Source organism: Meira miltonrushii (assembly GCF_003144205.1).
Source record: "Meira miltonrushii strain MCA 3882 unplaced genomic scaffold FA14scaffold_1, whole genome shotgun sequence".
NCBI classification, from domain to species: Eukaryota; Fungi; Basidiomycota; class Exobasidiomycetes; order Exobasidiales; family Brachybasidiaceae; genus Meira; species Meira miltonrushii.
The window spans coordinates 477,673-491,809 of NW_020289943.1; the positions used below are offsets into that span (position 1 = coordinate 477,673).

Genomic DNA, 14,137 nt, shown 5'->3' on the forward strand with positions numbered 1-14,137 from the left:
CAACACTTTTTACCTGCACGTACGCGTTTGATTGTGTAAATTAATCACTGGCTTGCTCTCTACGCGTACGCGATTAAAGCACTTTAAATGCTCCACCTTTTTGCAGTCAATGTTTGCATACCGCCCTCTCTCAAAGGGCACACAAGCTACCGTATAACGCCACGTCTATATGCAGTGTGTAAATGCACTGTCGTATGACGTTTCGGGGTTAACATATTAGCAGAACAATTGTGGCCTTGCTATTTCCTCTCCTTACCACAATCATATAGAGGTTCGACAAAATGTCATCCTCACAACAACATGGAGAAGCAGGAGGAGGGGGTGCACCACCGATGTATTTTTGTCATATGTGCAGTATAGAAATACGACCGTTGATGACTCCACAACCTACTTGTCCGAGATGCAATGGTGGATTTGTTGAAGAAGTTGATTCTTCTCAAGACGTAAGAGAAGAAGAAGGTATAACAGCAACTGCAAACGAACAATATTGGTCAAATGGCCCTGCTGGCATTCATGATCAAGGACCGGGTTTGGATATCGGATCTTTCATGACTACAATCTTGCGAAATTTAGCAGCTGGTGGTCAAGATGCTAGGGGGACAACTTCATCTGATACGCCAAATCGATCCTCATCTCCACAAGAGCCAGAAACTGACCCATTGACAGGAGGAACATACACGCAAAATGATCAGGCAGGATCATCATCTAGCACAAACAATGGAAGCCGTTTTAGAACTGGAACGACTCGGCTTGGTCCATTAAATGTGACTTGGGGTATGGGATCGCATACAATGCAAGGTGGTAGTGGAATTGGCGGCTCAGGTTTTAGTACATTTGGAACAAGAAGAAATCCGCCTGATGATCATCTCGAGCCCGTTCATGATGATGGAATGGGTGGAGCAGGAGGTGCTGCTGATGGACGATTCTTCAATCATGACAACAATAATGACAATCACGGCGGTCGTATGCCAGGCTCTGTGCCATCATCTGACGAGCCAGACCTTCCACCAGAGCTACAGTCTTTACGTGAAGTGTTTTCCAATCTGTTTGGTGGTATAAATGATGGTCCAGCGGGAATGCTAGTGGACTTATTCGGAAACGCATTCAGAGGTAGATCTGGTGATTATGTTTGGGGTCAGCAAGGTTTAGATGATGTGATTTCACAATTGATGGAGCAAACAAGAGGATCTACAGCTCCGCCACCTGCAAGCGATGAAGCTATTGCCAAATTGGAAAAGTTCAGCCGAAGGGAGATCGAAAAAGTTCGCCAGGCTCGAAATAGAGAATGTTCAACATGCATGGACAGCTTTGAAGATGAAGAATCTGCACCTGCCCATGATGCATCAAAAGATTCCAATCTTCCTACCGGTATAGCACCATCAAGTGAAATGGACGTTGATGATCCTCCAGAATCTGCTCCTGGAGAAGGTCAACAGGATGAACTCGTCATGATGCCTTGCAAGCATTTGTTCCACGAAGATTGTCTGATTCCTTGGCTGAAGAACAGTGGAACTTGCCCAGTCTGTCGAGTCAGCTTGGAGCCAAAGAAGGCAACAGAGGATCCAAGTCAGACAAGTACCGGATCTTCCGCCGGTCCCTCTTCTACAACGATGTTTGTACCCGGCACATCAGGTTCAGCACAATTGAATACACATCCGAATCGCCCAATTTCATCTACAGGTATCATACAAGAAAGAGAAGACACCGACGTCGAAGATGATGATGACATCGATGACGAAAGCCCAAATCAAAGACGAGAACGAATGCGAAGAGCGGCAGAAGCCCGAGCTCATGGTGGTAGCTCAGGAGCCGTACCGGGTTCTTTTCCTGAACCAGATGATCTAGATTGAACTCTCATTGCTTTCACCGCTTCAATTTTACCATTCATTATCACAATTGTATAGATTAGTATAATTAACATTTTAGATAAACTACTGATATGCTACATATTCTCAACAACGTGTTCATGATGTTCCAAAGACGAGATCGGATCGTAAGACCCATTTGGTGCCTTTTGTAGGCGGTAAGGCTTCGTGTAGCATACATGCCTTTCCATGTCGATGCAATAAAGCCGCACCCTTCATCAATGGAGCAACGATTGCATTTTCTGATTGGATTCCATCTTTTGGTCTTGTATGACCTTTGTAGAATACAGTTTGTCCGCCTTGTACTTCAGGTTCTCCGGTAAGGTAGACCAATAGTGTCCATTCCGTTTTGCCCCAAGAAGGTCCAAAATGTGGATCGATCGAATGATCATCATAATGACAAGCAAAGATTGCACCTGGATCATATCGATAGATTCGTATGTTGGATGATAATCCGACAGGTTTAGCGTTCATTTTAGGAAACACACTTGGCCAATCTGCAACAACTTTTGAAAGACCTGTTGATTCATACAGCTCTTTGGCAAATTTTGGTGAAACGGTGGAAAATCGGAAGTTTGTTCGTTCTGCTTCACCTTTCTTTGCCGGTGGTGACGCTTGCATTTTTAGGTTGTCTGAATCAAACATTCCAATCAATGATTCACATTCAGAATTCGTCAACGTGTTAGGGTACAACAATACTTGATCAGCTACCAAAACTTGTGGAGATTCAAGCGTTCTTGCATGCTTTTGTCCGCCGATAGCAGGAAAACGGACATCATCCTGTACGGATGAATTGCTTGCACTTGCGGTAGTTTTGGATGTCGCCTTCACTTTGTCGACATTACTGCCGCCTTTTTGTTTTCCCATACTCTGTCATTCTATTGTATCGAACGAGAAGCAAGAAGTGAAAGAAGATCGATAGTCATTGTACACCATACGCGGGTGCGCTTTAGCGTAAAGCGATCTGCATTACAGTGGAGGAAAAATGATGCTCTTTCTTGCTCAACACCATCACTTCGTGTTCAAGGCAAGCGGCATTTGACAAACATGTCTGCCGCTGCTACCTCTTCAGAGGCATTCCTGCATGCGGCTGTGTCCTACTCCAAGTTACCGGGTACGCTTTCAATGGAACGTAACGGGATTCTACGTTGGACACCTTCTTCATCTTCTGCTGCTTCTTCTGCTCTTGCTATCGATGAAAAGACAATCGTGCATCTTCAAGTATCAGCAGAAGGTCAGAAGCAGGTGGCAATGGTGTTGCAGCTGGCCGAAGGTATAACAGCTGGGCCGGATGGAAAGAATAAGATATTCTTCTATTTCACCGGAGGCATAGCAGGCAATGAAGATCGAACGAAAGCATCTTCAGAACGTAATGCGTTCAAAAATTACTTGGCAGAAGTCGTTTCTCAAAACAAGAATAGACAAAGGGCAAGTGCAGTGCCATCGCCAGGACCGGCTCGTGCAGAAGGATCAGCAACGCCGGCAGCAGTTCAATCCGATCCATCTAAATCTCGCGGAACTCCATCGGGAGTCAGTACACCAATGCGAAAGGAGCCAACAAAGCAAGATGGACCATCAGAACTTGAAGTACGCATTCGTGTACTCAAGGCGAATCCATCTCTTGCTGTTCTGCATCAAGATGTGGTCATGTCAGGACAAATCACCGATCAAGAATTTTGGGCACATCCTACCCGACGGGCATTATTGAACGCTGAACGTGCATCTATGCAACAGAAGCAAGGTCGGAATGCACGCATTGCTGATCCAAGACCTACAGCAAACGAATCTGGAGAGATGAAGATCAACATGACCCCAGAACTCGTTCGTGATCTTAAAGCGCAATATCCAGTTGTAGCACGAGCTTTTGAAGAAAATGTTCCGTCTGTAATGGATGAACCAACATTTTGGAAGCGATACTTTTCATCGAAGCTATATCACAGGTTACGTACTTCTGCTCGCTCTCAAGCATCTCAACATACTGTTCAGGCAGATGATGTATTTGACAAGTATCTTGTTGAAGAAGATGATGGGCTTGAGCCACGAAGGGAGTATAATGCTCACGATGCATTTTTGGACTTGGGAGCAACAGCAGAAGATCACGGTGAGACGGGAAACGAAAAGGACTGGACGATGAGAGCTGGGGTGGAAAGAAAGACATTGCCTCTAATGAGAAGGTTCAATGATCACTCTCAAAGCCTTTTGGATTCCGCTTTGGGTGAACAAGACGAAGCTATGAGACGCAAACGGAAAGCAAAAGTGGTTGCAGTGAACGAGGATAGTGATGACGACGCTGATGATGGTGTCAGGATTGAGGAGCTGGAAGAACAGGATGAGAGAAAGCGCAGGAAGCTTCTCAATGTTCAACAAGGAAGATCGCTTTTTGATAGAAATTCTGAGAGTGGGCAAAATACTGCGATTCAACGAAACGGAAGTGCAAAAGACACAAATGACGAGGTTGAGCTGACGGACGAACAGATCAAGAACTTAGTGGAAGAGAATGTCGCAGAATGGACCAATTCTCTCGATGCAAAGATTCAAGGCAGAAGCAAGCAATTCTCTAGTGCAATGAGCGGAATGCTGGAAAACGTACATGCAAGAAAGGAAGCACGAGCATGGCGAAAAGCGGGTTCAGCGAACGAAATACCGGAGAGCATACTCAAGCAGATGATGACGCAAAATGCAAGTACGACTGAATTCTTACGTCAATTTTGGGCAGCAATCGCTCCTCAACCTTTACAAGATGGAACATTACCCACAACTGCTGCAAATAGTGCACCAAGAAGGAAAGCAAGAGCGCAAAGGATGATCACAAGCTTGCAAACGAGTCAAGAACGTTTTAAGGATATCCTTGCTAATTCTGCCACATCTCAATCAGATGTCAGAGCTCAACGAATCGCCAGTGCCATCACTCCAACACAAACTGCAGTCAAGAAAGCACTCAATGTTCCGGTCAACAACACTACATCATAGCAATGAGGAAAGAGTACCATATGGCATTTGTAATTTAGAGCATACATGAAGCAATATTGAAACTTGTACGAATAAGAGGTGTATTCAGCATTGCGTGTTCTTGTCGATTACTAACAGTCCATCTGAATGTGACCAAAGATATACATGAAAAGAGTACAAAAAGAAAGGGTATATGAGAATCAGAAAGGTAAGCTTTCATTATTGGAAAAGAAAGCATCACTTGCTTGTTTGCAATGTTGTTCTCCACTAGCCTCATCGATAGAAAAGCAAAGGTAGAGGGTATCGGCTGCATTGGACAAAACATCAGCACAAAGACGTAAGGTAGCATAAGGCATTAAAGCACAAAGCAGACCAACCAAAGGTGCATCAGCGGGAACGTGTAATGAATGAGCAGAAATCAAGAAACCTGCCAATCCACAAAGGAAACAAAGTGCCAATGTAGTCAAATCCAGTAACATATTGATCACCAATCCTTCCATGACCGATTTGACACCTTGACGACCTGTCAATCGAGCTGATCTACGAGCTGCAGCAGCAAAACCATCTCCTGTTACTCCAACATAGATCAAAGCATAGTCGCTTAGGCCTTGAAGAAGTGCGCTTACACCTGCCAGCATGGCTACCACGTACGTCAATGGTTGCATGAAAGCAGGAACACGAGAAGAAGCGGAAAGCTTTCGATGAGCCCAACGTGCACTTGCAGCCATCCATGTTCCCACCCTTGCGATACTAAGCATGAATGCAGACATACAAATCGTTCCGAGAGCAGGTCCAGTTGCACGAATGAATGAAGCACGTACGATATCAATATGTGAAGGCGCTTGCATGCTCACTTGTTCTTCGCCTAACCATTCGCCTGGCGCTGGTCCCGGTAGACTGTCATCTTCTTCGTCTTCTTGAGCATCGAACAATTTGCCATCTTCAGCATGTTGAGCTTGATCGTCTTCATCTCGATGGAAGTACCAATGCGAAACAACTCCGGCCACTGTCACTCGTTGTATACCTCTCAAAACGAGCCATGTCCAGATCCATGTGCCTAAGGTAATCCACGCCATAAATCTCGCATTCGAATCCGTTTTCCAGACATTGGATGGCAAACCCTTTTCGCCATAATGACCACGTAAAAATAGCCTGGTAAAGATTGTAAGAAAAGGCGCGGAGACTGCGATAAAGAAGACCAAGGTTGAGATTGATAACAAAAGCAAGACCGGATGTTTGGCCACAACAGACGCAGAAATCTCCAAAACGGACAGACTGCGACTGATGGAATCGCGCTTTTTCCAAACATTCCTAGCAAAATATATTGCCAGGGCTAGTGGAATGATTGAGAGTACTCGCAATCCTGTCGTGCTCCAGCTGCCACCGGTCCACCTTTCATCATCGTAAACAGAGCTTCCAGCAAAAGTCCAAGCCCATCCTAGCGAAAGTGTAAGAGGTATACCGATCAAACCATATCTCAAAATACGAGCACCGCCAACTCGAGATATGTTTCGTAAAACCAGCAAATTAGCGGCTGCTGCTACAAGAGAAAGAAAGGTAAGAAGAAATAAGACGGGAATCGATCTTGTCAACGTATAATAAGGCGAGGGCTTCGTCGATGGTGATGAGGGTGGTGCGATGCTTTTTGCGCCAATTGCCATCCAACCAGCAATGAACAATGTTGCTGCACAAACACCTAGCCAGGATAAAAGTGCCATTTTATCCTTGTATTGGGAGAGCGGTACACGATTTCCCGGTGCCCAAGGTGTCCAGCCAGTCTTTGCAGGAGGATGTGGATATGCGTAGATATCGGCAGAAACCATCCTGCTCGTTGTTCCGTTGAATGCACCTGGTGGTTGCTCTCTCACTTCAGACCCTGCAGCAGATAAAAGTGGCTCTCTAAGTGATGAGCTAGCATTCCGAGCTTGTCGATTTGCCCTCCAATTTCCACGAGATGTATCTTGTGATCTTGCTTGGCTTTCATCGCTACTGGAGATCTGTGATGTATCAGAATCATCTTTGAAGTGAGATCCCTTTTTTCCTGAGCCCCTTTTGCCGCGCCGAGATGCACGTCTGCCTTGACGAGCAACATCCGATTCCTCGTCATCTTCAGCTGCTGAAATCTCATCAGGATCACGATAAATGTCATCTCGTGTCTGTCTCCTTGTCTTTGGGAGAACGGATGCATCTGATGCGGCACTGGAAGAATCTGCACCATGTGCTAGCCAGCCACGAGCTCTGTCTTCATTGCTTAGACCTCTGGAATGAATAGCGTGATTCTTTGATTTGTGTTTCGTGGTAGAGGGCTTTTCTATATCCTCTTCAACTCTGAAAGGATCGTTTTCATGTTGATCTGTTCTGAGGATACTTGCACCTGGAGTTCTTTGCTCATCAGAGATGGCTGATTCGCTAGCTCTGGGTATGGAAATTCTGCTTCGATGATCTTGATAGAAAGATGGCTCTTCGTCCTCTTCATCCTCATCGATTCCATCATCCATATCGCGTATCTTTGTCGTCTTTCCGATTGCATTATTTCCACCGAAAGTAGGCAGAAAGCGCGATGAGCTGGATATTTTGCCGGAGTTAGATTTTGATAAATCGTTCAGATGTGGAAGATGTCTGTTTACTGTGCTGCGCTTGCCTTTTGGGCTTCTGCTTGACAGGTTGTCATTGTATCCTACCTCATCCTCTTCACTTTCATCTTGTGCGTATTCGGATGATGTGAAAGGTTGATAAGTTGATTGTCTTGAAGAAGGGGAAGATCCGTGATGTGAGATAGCTGCAGTACTTGCACCGGTCGAAAGGAAACGTGAAGCGTAAGCAGAGAAGCTTGTCATGAAGCAGGTCTTGCTCGGCGGATGCTCAGAGAAGTGCTGAGCAATGGCGAGTGATTCAAGTTAAAGGTCGCGATAGAGGTCAGAAGGGGTGATTGTGAATCACTTCAAGATGTTGTTGAGTAAGAAGCAGACTTTCTCGTGTCTTGCTAACGAGAATATCTTTGTGATTGGTTGAATCGATGTTGATCGTTAGTGATTAAGAGTGTTCAAAGAGTTGAAGTTGGATTGGATTGCTAGATCCGATTACACTGACGAATTGCTGTTTTTGCCCTTATCCGTCCTATAAAAATGCACCCTGAGTCAAAAAGTGGATAAGCAATCGATTCAACATAAAAATTACACGCACTTCACCAGTGTAAATGCCAACCTCCATCTCATTTAAAGCACGATACCGCCTTTGAGCACGCTAACCTTACAGGTACGCGTCGCCTGCTTGAACCACTTTTCGTAATGCATGGGCAATATCACACAAAAGGCCGCTCGCTCATTCACTCTAATCAGTCAGATTACACCAAGCATCGCGCGTAAAGTTGTATTCTTGAGCAATACACTTTCTAGTTGTTTTGGAATACAAACCTGGCCCCCAGAGCAATACAATTTCCTGCAAAAGCGAATACATCTTGCGCCGCTTTATGTGCACGCGTGAGGGAACGAGGAAATATCCGGAATAGACTCCCAGGCCCTAAGCTGCACACACTGTGTCTACTGGGCTGTGGAAATTTCATTGGATTTCAAAGCATACAAGCAATTGCTGGGCGCAGCGTCGTGGGCTGTGATTTGTCAAAAGAAGAAAAGAGCACAAAGATAATAAGAAGAAGCGCGCACTTTGGTCACCACCTAAACCTTCTCTTCTCGCCGTCAGATTCATCAAACTTGCCACTTATACCTTGCGCTTCATTCTCACAAAAGATGGCCTTGTCTAGCGCTCGTCTTGCTTCGCGCAAATTCGTCAATGTTGGGTAAGTCTTTTTTTTTTTTTCGATTGCTTGTTTGGAAGGAAAGGATACTTACTCTTCTTCTCTCTCAAAACAGACCTACCGTCTCTACATTGGCAAACGGTGCTCCATACTCGGCAAACTTGAACCTTAACGCCCGCGCACCATTCGATCCACATGCAGAAGACCACGGTGCTCACCATGGCGGTGGTGCCCGTGCTGATGCCGACAAAGTTCCTTCTTGGGCATCTAAGCTATCGATGCAAAACGGTTCTCTATTAGCACGTACAAATATCAACGCTCCCGTCTCACTAGGATCGCCTCGTCAATTCAGCACATCTACAAAGGTTGCTCAATCCGTTCCTGATTTCACACCTTACCGTACCACAAACACAGATACAAACAAAGTTTTCTCCTACTTTATGGTCGGTACAATGGGTTTAGTTGCTGCTTCAGGTGCAAAAGCTACCGTTTCCGATTTCTTGGCTTCCATGTCTGCTTCTGCTGATGTTTTGGCTTTGGCTAAAGTGGAAGTTGAATTGGCAAACATTCCTGAAGGAAAGAATGCAATCATCAAATGGCGTGGAAAGCCAGTCTTTGTTCGTCACAGAACATCTGATGAAATTGAAGAAGCAAATGCAGTCGATGTTGCTAAATTGCGTGATCCTCAAAAGGATGCCGATCGTGTCAAGCGTCCCGAATGGATTGTCATGTTGGGTGTTTGCACACATTTGGGTTGTGTTCCAATCGGTGAAGCAGGTGATTACGGAGGTTGGTACTGCCCTTGTCACGGATCCCACTACGATATCTCTGGACGAGTTCGTCGTGGACCTGCACCTTTGAACTTGGAAGTTCCCGAATATGACTTTAACGATGAGGAAGGTAAATTGATCATTGGTTAGAGACAGTTTCTGTGTATGCAATCGGAAATATTCAATGTCATGTATAAAGCATCATTCAAACTTTTTTTTATTAAGTAGATAAAACGCATTTCTATTTCTGTCACTACAAATCACACTACACAGGTATGAAAGTACAGATTTCTTAACGAACGATCATTGAGTCACGACCTGGTCCAACACCGATCCATTTGATGTGAACATTCAAGAATTTCTCAATGTACTCAACGTAACGCTGACAGTTGACGGGCAATTTGTCAAACGATGTGACTTTGGAGATGTCGCTTTGCCATCCTGGTAAAGTTTCATATTTCACTTGAACGTTTGCCAAGATTTCCAGATCAGCCGGGAAACTTGTCAACTCCTTGCCATTGACAATGTAGCCTACTGCAACCTTGACTTCAGCCAATTGATCCAAGACGTCCAATTTGGTCAAATTCAAAGCAGTGTAACCGTTGATCAAGCATGAATAACGAAGAACAACCAGATCCAACCAACCACATCGTCTCCTTCTACCGGTTGTAACACCCCATTCAGCACCAACTTCTTGCAAGTGTTTTCCGGTATCATCGAGTAATTCAGTGGGGAAAGGTCCAGCACCAACACGGGTTGTGTATGCTTTTGCAACGCCATACACTTCACCGATCGCTTGAGGTGGGATACCCAATCCGGTACAAACACCACCAACACTTGTTGATGAACTTGTAACGAATGGATATGTACCAAAGTCAAGATCCAACATTAATGCATTTGCACCTTCAACCAACACTTTTCTGTTGTTTGCCAAAGCTGTATGGATAAATGTTACACCATCAACGATGTGAGGTCTCAAACGTTCAGCAAAAGCACGATAACGAGCGATTTCACCTTCGGTATCATATTCGAAATGACCGTAACGTTTAAAACGACCTTCGACCAATTTACGGAATTTTGTAGCAAAGAGCTCATAATCGTACAAATGATGAACACGTAAACCTGAACGAGATGCTTTGGAAGAATAAGCCGGTCCGATTCCCTTTTTTGTTGTACCGATACTGCTTCCGCCTAATTCGACTTCTTTCAATCCATCCACAACTTGATGGAAATCAAAGACGAGATGAGCACGATCAGAGATGAACAAACGGCCATCACAGTTGAGACCTTTCTTCTCGAGAGCGTCCAATTCGGCAAAAAAGGATGGAACGTGAACGACAACACCTGAACCAATGAAACCCGCACAACGTGGATTGACCAAACCGGAAGGTAATAAATGAAAGTCAAAAGTGGTTTTGACTTTTTCAGGTCCCATATTCACTACGATCGTATGACCTGCATTATTTCCACCCGCACAACGAGCGCAAACGTCCATTTCCAAACTTAAAATATCTGCCAATTTTCCTTTTCCTTCATCGCCCCATTGAGATCCAAGCAACACAGAAACCTGTGCGCCTTTCAATGTAGGCTTTGGCATTGCCGCCATGATTGCAGTCAATCAAGGTCGCTCAAAGATCAAGTCCCCCTCTTTTGTAAGAAAAGCGGGAAGAAGTGATCGAATGACGATGATGGGGAAAGGGAAGAGATTAGATACATAGATGCATAGGCAAATCTTATCATTTTCCCATTTGAATGTCCAGTCATGCAGCAGCAAGAGCAGGAAGGTTAGAATTTAATTTTGCACTGTTGCACAGACATTTGTTTTGCCTTTTACCGAAATACAACCGCATTCTCTGTCTGCCAAGCGAAAATAAGCAAGAGAAAAAAAAATGAGTTTCTTCTCAACTGACTCCCCCCTTCCTACTCGAGTAATACATTAAAACTCAAAGAAGGGCGTCTCTGCCTGCGTTTGCGTGCGGCTCAGGGCGCCGGCGTCAGGCTTGCGATGCGCGTACAAAGCGAGCAAAAGAAGGCACGCAGCAATCAATCGCCCTTTCTGGCGTTCGGCTTTCCCAAAAGGCTGTAAAGGCTACAACTTCTTTCCGATTCTTGACGTAGTGTGTATGTATGCAGTTCTCATATGTGATAGCAGTAATGAATTGTCATTGTGCTGATAAAGTGTAAAGACACAAAAGGAAGAATAAGAAAAAAGTACAATTGGTTATTTAGAGAACATCAAGCTGTCCAGACACGGCTGATCAATTCTGTGAAACCGACATCGTTTGTTTGGAATTCATAAATACCAGCCAACGTTGCAACGGTTGCTGCCCTTAGAGTCCAAGAAGCAAAAGGTCCTGCTTTGGGAAATTTACGGGGATGTAGATAATCATCCAAACTTGCTGTAAATCCGATATGAGAATGCAAGACTAGGGTCAATGCCAAAGTGGCATCCAAAATTCCACTTGCTCCATGCTTTACTGCACCAACTGCAATCAATGGAACCAATGCAACCGAAATCGCACGTTCGAATGCCCAATGATATGATCCGTGAGTTGGATGAGGAGGAGGGAAGGTTGTTGGTTCGTTGACTGTTCCTTTGATGTATGCTGTAGAGGGTGAAAGAACTGTTAGCCTTTTGATGATCGAGAATTGCTGCTTTCCTTGTCTTACTCACATTCTTTGGCATTGGGAGCAACTGTTGCTGCATTACGAGATTGTGTGTTTTGAACTGGAGCAACACGTCCTAAGGAGAGAGAAGCGATATATTGTCAGCACATCTTCAACTCTCCAACAGCCACCTTCCCGTCCAATTCACTCACCTGTACTGAATGCACGGGCACCTGTAGCCATCATCCGAAGATGAGGACTTCCAGCAACTGCCGAGAGCTTTAGGTTAACGGCACCTTGTCTTAGAGCGGCCATTTTGTAAGGAAAAGTGTGATGGTGTAGGATTGATTGCAATTGACCAAATCTGCTTTGCCTTTTTTCTAGCGATCAAAGCAAAGGTGTATTGACAATGGTGGTAAAAGAGATCCGATCGATCTCCAAACATCGGACTAAACGTACAACACAGCGCAAGCCCACTCTCTCAGTCAACTTTCTCCAACACTTACTAACCCACACACCCTACAAAGCAGCACTATACTCGTAAGCACTCTTTAGTAGCCCGAACCTGATTGGTCTACCAGCGCTGGCCCTGTAGTGTGAATTATTCAGCCTTACTCTACGCGTACACGGGCATGGCCGGGAATAGGAAAGTCATGCTATGTATGTACTCGGCCGAAGATTGAAGGTTCACCTGCATTGAATGATGGCAAGAAACAATTTGGCATGTTGATACAATAATATACAAGGATGAATTGAGTGGAAGCTGGCTGCCCGACAAGCAGTCAAGTCTATGCATAATTTACAGGTGTCTGTTTAGATAGTTGTCTCTGTTTTTGTTATCCAATGAATCTGAAAGCATCAGCTTGCACAAAGAAGCGTCCCGAGATGGTCTTTCCTTCTTGTGTTGCGCTGACATTGATTCCTCCAGTCTCTTGACCTGCTTGTGGTACAAGGACAAAATTCTGTGAGAACGCCCTTGCAAGGCTGTCCACTGGTATACTAGAATCGCTTCCGTCCGAAGGATTCCCACGAGATTTGCCCGAGCCTGAGGAGTTTGGTGCATTTGATTGTGGCATGGCCGAGAGCGATCCTGGGGTATGATGAACGACCACACCTGAGACAGTCAGGGTTAGGGAAGGAGTTTGAAATGTGCCTGTAATAGAAAAATTTGAGGGAATTTGTGTCAGAATGTATGCTCCGATACTACTCGTACAGCAATCGTGAACCTTGTGTGCCGTGAACCCTTATATGGAGCATCCTCAGCTCTTGAATGGAAGAACAAGAAGTTCAACCTGGCATGAAGCCTGAGTCTGAAGATTTGGATGTTCTAGCCCGTGTGTCTCTCCACATCATGATCTGAAGACCTAGACATGGACAGGCAAACCCTGCTGAACGGTAAGATCCGTTTGCAACAAAAGAGCTACAAAGCTACCGAAAGGCCGGGCATACGATTGGGCAGGTGTGAAAAACATGTTGGAGTTGGTGCAATCGAGAGAGATACTAACCATCTATCGTGCCTCCTCCCAATGGATGGCAATCGAACATTTGCACTTCATGTTTGCTGCCAGGCATGCTATTAAGCAGGGCAGCTAAATTTGTCGAACCACTGATCGGGTGGCCATTCCATACGATTGTAGCATCGGGCAAATATAATGTCGGTATCAGCTGCAAAGGATAGGATGTCAGTGTATGATCTTTTAGAGAATACCATCCATCACTTACCTGTACACGATGTGGAGCATCTGTGGCCGCATAATAGGCACTGACAAACGTTTCAGCTGCTTTGGCAGCGAAGTCAATCAGCCTTCTCGTTTCCGAATGATCCGGTACTCCCATGATCTGATGGAGTGAGTGTGTTAAGAAGGTTTAAGCTTTGTTCGAACGAAGCTTAAGTGCTAGCGTAGCCTAAAATAAAAATTGCATCTCATGAAAATGTCGACCCCATACAACAAGAGTACGTGTTGTTGACTATCTGAAGCACTTTAGCACACTAAGTAGTCTAACACGAGGTACACACTTTTTCTTAAGGAGAATTCGAGCGTTTCACATTTTAATAAAAGTAGAGATAATGCACCTAATGCAGCCAAAAGTAAATATTAAACGCACAGTCATGTGGGATCAAATAGAAGATTAACACTGATCATCATCCTTTACTACCGGAACCGTCTTTGGGGCAATCATCACCGGGGTCA

General features: G+C 44.9%; 8 protein-coding genes across 8 annotated transcripts; 3 read left to right on the top strand and 5 right to left on the bottom strand.

Moving 5' to 3' along the window:
• The first annotated feature begins 130 nt into the window (after positions 1-130).
• Positions 131-2,049, top strand: FA14DRAFT_159080 (uncharacterized protein). Its single transcript, XM_025498043.1, has one exon. The coding sequence runs from the start codon at positions 282-284 to the stop codon at positions 1,848-1,850; it is 1,569 nt and encodes a 522-aa protein (XP_025356938.1). The 5' UTR covers positions 131-281; the 3' UTR covers positions 1,851-2,049.
• On the bottom strand, positions 1,908-2,757 carry FA14DRAFT_4964 (uncharacterized protein). Its single transcript, XM_025502427.1, has one exon. The coding sequence runs from the start codon at positions 2,730-2,732 to the stop codon at positions 1,965-1,967; it is 768 nt and encodes a 255-aa protein (XP_025356939.1). The 5' UTR covers positions 2,733-2,757; the 3' UTR covers positions 1,908-1,964.
• A 122-nt stretch (positions 2,758-2,879) lies between these two features.
• Positions 2,880-4,939, top strand: FA14DRAFT_159081 (uncharacterized protein). The gene has a single exon (XM_025498044.1). The coding sequence runs from the start codon at positions 2,913-2,915 to the stop codon at positions 4,833-4,835; it is 1,923 nt and encodes a 640-aa protein (XP_025356940.1). The 5' UTR covers positions 2,880-2,912; the 3' UTR covers positions 4,836-4,939.
• On the bottom strand, positions 4,840-7,882 carry FA14DRAFT_159082 (uncharacterized protein). Its single transcript, XM_025498045.1, has one exon. It carries the CDS (start codon positions 7,649-7,651, stop codon positions 5,015-5,017), a length of 2,637 nt encoding a protein of 878 aa, XP_025356941.1. The 5' UTR covers positions 7,652-7,882; the 3' UTR covers positions 4,840-5,014.
• Positions 7,883-8,560: 678 nt separating this feature from the next.
• Positions 8,561-9,488, top strand: FA14DRAFT_175951 (putative ubiquinol-cytochrome-c reductase Rieske iron-sulfur protein; the record flags this gene model as incomplete). Its single annotated transcript, XM_025500628.1, has 2 exons — positions 8,561-8,610; positions 8,684-9,488. The coding sequence occupies 2 exons, from the start codon at positions 8,561-8,563 to the stop codon at positions 9,486-9,488; spliced, it is 855 nt and encodes a 284-aa protein (XP_025356942.1).
• A 142-nt stretch (positions 9,489-9,630) lies between these two features.
• On the bottom strand, positions 9,631-11,244 carry FA14DRAFT_140534 (Adenylosuccinate synthetase; the record flags this gene model as incomplete). Its single annotated transcript, XM_025497102.1, has 1 exon — positions 9,631-11,244. The coding sequence occupies exon 1, from the start codon at positions 10,942-10,944 to the stop codon at positions 9,631-9,633; it is 1,314 nt and encodes a 437-aa protein (XP_025356943.1). The 5' UTR covers positions 10,945-11,244.
• A 131-nt stretch (positions 11,245-11,375) lies between these two features.
• FA14DRAFT_169617 (uncharacterized protein) lies at positions 11,376-12,448 on the bottom strand. Its single transcript, XM_025500217.1, has 3 exons — positions 12,158-12,448; positions 12,013-12,081; positions 11,376-11,944 (listed from the first exon to the last, which is right to left on the bottom strand). The coding sequence occupies exons 1-3, from the start codon at positions 12,258-12,260 to the stop codon at positions 11,574-11,576; spliced, it is 543 nt and encodes a 180-aa protein (XP_025356944.1). The 5' UTR covers positions 12,261-12,448; the 3' UTR covers positions 11,376-11,573.
• A 187-nt stretch (positions 12,449-12,635) lies between these two features.
• FA14DRAFT_128862 (NTF2-like protein) lies at positions 12,636-13,809 on the bottom strand. Its single transcript, XM_025496878.1, has 3 exons — positions 13,668-13,809; positions 13,451-13,610; positions 12,636-13,098 (listed from the first exon to the last, which is right to left on the bottom strand). Exons 1-3 carry the CDS (start codon positions 13,779-13,781, stop codon positions 12,782-12,784), a joined length of 591 nt encoding a protein of 196 aa, XP_025356945.1. The 5' UTR covers positions 13,782-13,809; the 3' UTR covers positions 12,636-12,781.
• Between the last annotated feature and the right edge of the window lie 328 nt (positions 13,810-14,137).

Bases quoted from the DNA above. Each gene is read 5' to 3' on its own strand.
- FA14DRAFT_159080 (XM_025498043.1), top strand. From the start codon at position 282: ATGTCATCCTCACAACAACATGGAGAAGCAGGAGGAGGGGGTGCACCA.
- FA14DRAFT_4964 (XM_025502427.1), bottom strand. From the start codon at position 2,732: ATGGGAAAACAAAAAGGCGGCAGTAATGTCGACAAAGTGAAGGCGACA.
- FA14DRAFT_159081 (XM_025498044.1), top strand. From the start codon at position 2,913: ATGTCTGCCGCTGCTACCTCTTCAGAGGCATTCCTGCATGCGGCTGTG.
- FA14DRAFT_159082 (XM_025498045.1), bottom strand. From the start codon at position 7,651: ATGACAAGCTTCTCTGCTTACGCTTCACGTTTCCTTTCGACCGGTGCA.
- FA14DRAFT_169617 (XM_025500217.1), bottom strand. From the start codon at position 12,260: ATGGCCGCTCTAAGACAAGGTGCCGTTAACCTAAAGCTCTCGGCAGTT. The intron at 12,082-12,157 runs GTGAGTGAATTG...CTCTCTCCTTAG, and splicing joins TGCCCGTGCATTCAGTACAG to GACGTGTTGCTCCAGTTCAA. The intron at 11,945-12,012 runs GTGAGTAAGACA...CACCCTCTACAG, and splicing joins TGCTCCCAATGCCAAAGAAT to CATACATCAAAGGAACAGTC.
- FA14DRAFT_128862 (XM_025496878.1), bottom strand. From the start codon at position 13,781: ATGGGAGTACCGGATCATTCGGAAACGAGAAGGCTGATTGACTTCGCT. The intron at 13,611-13,667 runs GTAAGTGATGGA...TATCCTTTGCAG, and splicing joins ATGCTCCACATCGTGTACAG to CTGATACCGACATTATATTT. The intron at 13,099-13,450 runs GTTAGTATCTCT...TTTCTATTACAG, and splicing joins GGGAGGAGGCACGATAGATG to GCACATTTCAAACTCCTTCC.